At 42.9% G+C, this 2,500-nt stretch overlaps 1 protein-coding gene across 1 annotated transcript in view; it reads left to right on the forward strand.

Moving 5' to 3' along the window:
- Positions 1–2,500, forward strand: part of LOC125043163 — a 154,715-nt gene that overhangs the window by 32,356 nt on the left and 119,859 nt on the right. Inside the window, 1 exon segment of the mRNA XM_047639152.1 lies at positions 2,363–2,449. Within this exon segment, the coding sequence (XP_047495108.1) occupies positions 2,363–2,449 (87 nt within the window).

Consider the following 2,500-nt stretch of genomic DNA (forward strand, 5'->3'; position numbering starts at 1 on the left):
GAAGTGGGTAGGAGGAAGTAGTGAGCTGGGTAATGGCAGTGATAAAGGGCGGGGGGGGGGGGGGGGAGAGAAATCGGTTATCTTTGTGAAAAGTGTAAATAGTTATTAGATATTTTTTGTTGAGATCTTGTCCGTGAGAGTGGCGGAGGACGAAGAAACAGGTAACATGCTAACTTAAAAGTCCACCTGAAGAAATTGAAAATAAATTATAATTGAATAAAATGCGAATTATGTAAACGCTGAAATTAGTAAGAATATAACCAAAGAGAAAATTATTTCTTGCCGAAACTGCAGAACGTTAAAGCAAGATAAATCGAGTTTCAAGTGCGACAGTAGATAATTGCCCCAGGGATTGCAGACTCATGATGGCGTCTGCTTGTTGGCTTTCTCAGCTGACCGCTCGTAGGATGAGGAACCCACTCGTATACAGTATATAGTACTTTAAGATCTCCAGCGTTTGTGTTCATTACGATGTTGTAATAGGAAAATTATGTAAAAAAGAGTGAATTGTGTGTGTGTGTGTGTGTGTGTGTGTGTGTGTGTGTGTGTGTGTGTGTGTGTGTGTGTGTGTGTGTATGCATTCACGTAAGGCGAAAATAACTCGGTATGGCAACCAAAACCAAGTTTATAAGAAGAAACAGAATGTACATCAAATTTCCTTGCGTGACTGACTCATTGCGTTTCCTCCTGAAATTAGAATGTACAAAGAGGTTGCTGTAGTTTCCTAGCTGATTAAAGTAACCTGTAGCGCCTGCGTTTATTCATACTTAATGACCAGTGAGAACTTCGCCGCGACGCACACGCACAAGAGCCTCCCAGTGGGTGCTCGACCGGCGGGCCAACGCGGCCGTCACAGCGAGGGACATGAAAGGGACCTGTGATGATTCTTTTTTTTTTTCACCCTTTTAATTCTCCTCCTTCTTTCTCCTCCTTCTTTCGTTCCATGTAGATACGTTAAAGGTGGGCGATCAAGGGGACAAGTGGCCTCAGAATCGCCGTCAGCTGATTGATTTATGAAGAGATTCGGAGGAAGAAAAAGAGTGAATCGTTTGAGTTTACGATGATAATTAGGGACATGTGTGCGGGAGGATGGGGTCGGGGGAGGGGAGGGAAGGGGAAGGGGGGAGAAGGAAAGGGAAGAGAGAGGGAAAAGGTAAAGGACGAGAGAAAGGGAAGGGGAAAAAGACAAGGGGAAAACATGAAAAGAGGGAACAAATAAGGGGAATGGAAGTAAAAAGAGAGTGAGAAAAAGAAAGAAAAGAAAAGAAGACAATCAGAAAAACAAAGGAAAGACTAGGAACAAGGATTAAGGAAACCCTAACGAAAAGGGAATAAGGGAGAAGGGAGAGAAAGGGGGAGATGGATAGAGGACGAATCTCAGGGAAGGGCAAGTGGAGTGAATGTTCCTCCTTGATGGGTTTCTGACGAGAGAGTGACAAGGAGAGCAAGAGCATTGGCCGCCGCGTCTCGGGTGATATTTTTGGTCAGCGGCCGACGGCAGGAGTGTGTGTGTGTGTGTGTGTGTGTGTGCGTGTGTGTGTGTGTGTGTGTGTGTGTGTGTGCGTGTGTGTGTGTGTGTGTGTGTGTGTGTGTGTGTGTGTGTGTGTGTGTGTGTGTGTGCGTGTGTGTGTGTGTGTCTGTTTGAGAGAGAGAGAGAGTTTAAGTTTAAATAAAGTTTGAGAGAGAGAGAGAGAGAGAGAGAGAGAGAGAGAGAGAGAGAGAGAGAGAGAGAGAGAGAGAGAGAGAGAGAGAGAGAGAGAGAGAGATCGGATAAGCTTTACACAGTCCAAGATGAACAATTTACAATCAGTGTTCTTTGTTATTAGTAAACACCGTCCCCTTTCTTTCTTGATCTTCTCTTAAGAACCTGCTATCAATAAAATTCAACTTTATTGGCACAAACCGCCAGAAGGAACTGGTTTAACCCTCCGTGTTAATTCCCCCAAATCAGCATTAATGCCTTAAATTCTTCGAGATACAAAGGACGCTCTCAGTAATACGTATACTGTCACGCTCTGCCCCCCTCCCCCCTCTCTCTCTATATATATATGTGTGTGTGTGTGTGTGTGTGTGTGTGTGTGTGTGTGTGTGTGTGTGTGTGTGTGTGTGTGTGTGCATGTGTGTGAGTGTGAGATATGTGTATGTTCATGTTTTTTTTTTTTTTTAGAAAATTTACCTGATGCAAACTAATACACGACACATCTATTTGAACTTCACATTTTTACTCTTTTATGCCTCTATAAACATAAACCTTTTTAATTCTTAAAAAAAAAAAAAAAAGATTCTCCACCATCCCCCATTATACTGGCAGAATCGCATTATATATATGTGTGTGTGTATCCCTTTGTTTTATTTCCAACAGGTCGCGTAACCCGAGACGATGAAATAGATATTAGATACCTCGAAGGTCTTTTCCGTTCTCTGTTTTCACCCGACCAATTTGAGCGAGGTATGAAGGTATACAAAGGCATGGTTCATGATCAAAATAAACAGGGATAAA

Source organism: Penaeus chinensis, chromosome 33 (genome assembly GCF_019202785.1).
Source record: "Penaeus chinensis breed Huanghai No. 1 chromosome 33, ASM1920278v2, whole genome shotgun sequence".
Taxonomy (NCBI): domain Eukaryota; kingdom Metazoa; phylum Arthropoda; class Malacostraca; order Decapoda; family Penaeidae; genus Penaeus; species Penaeus chinensis.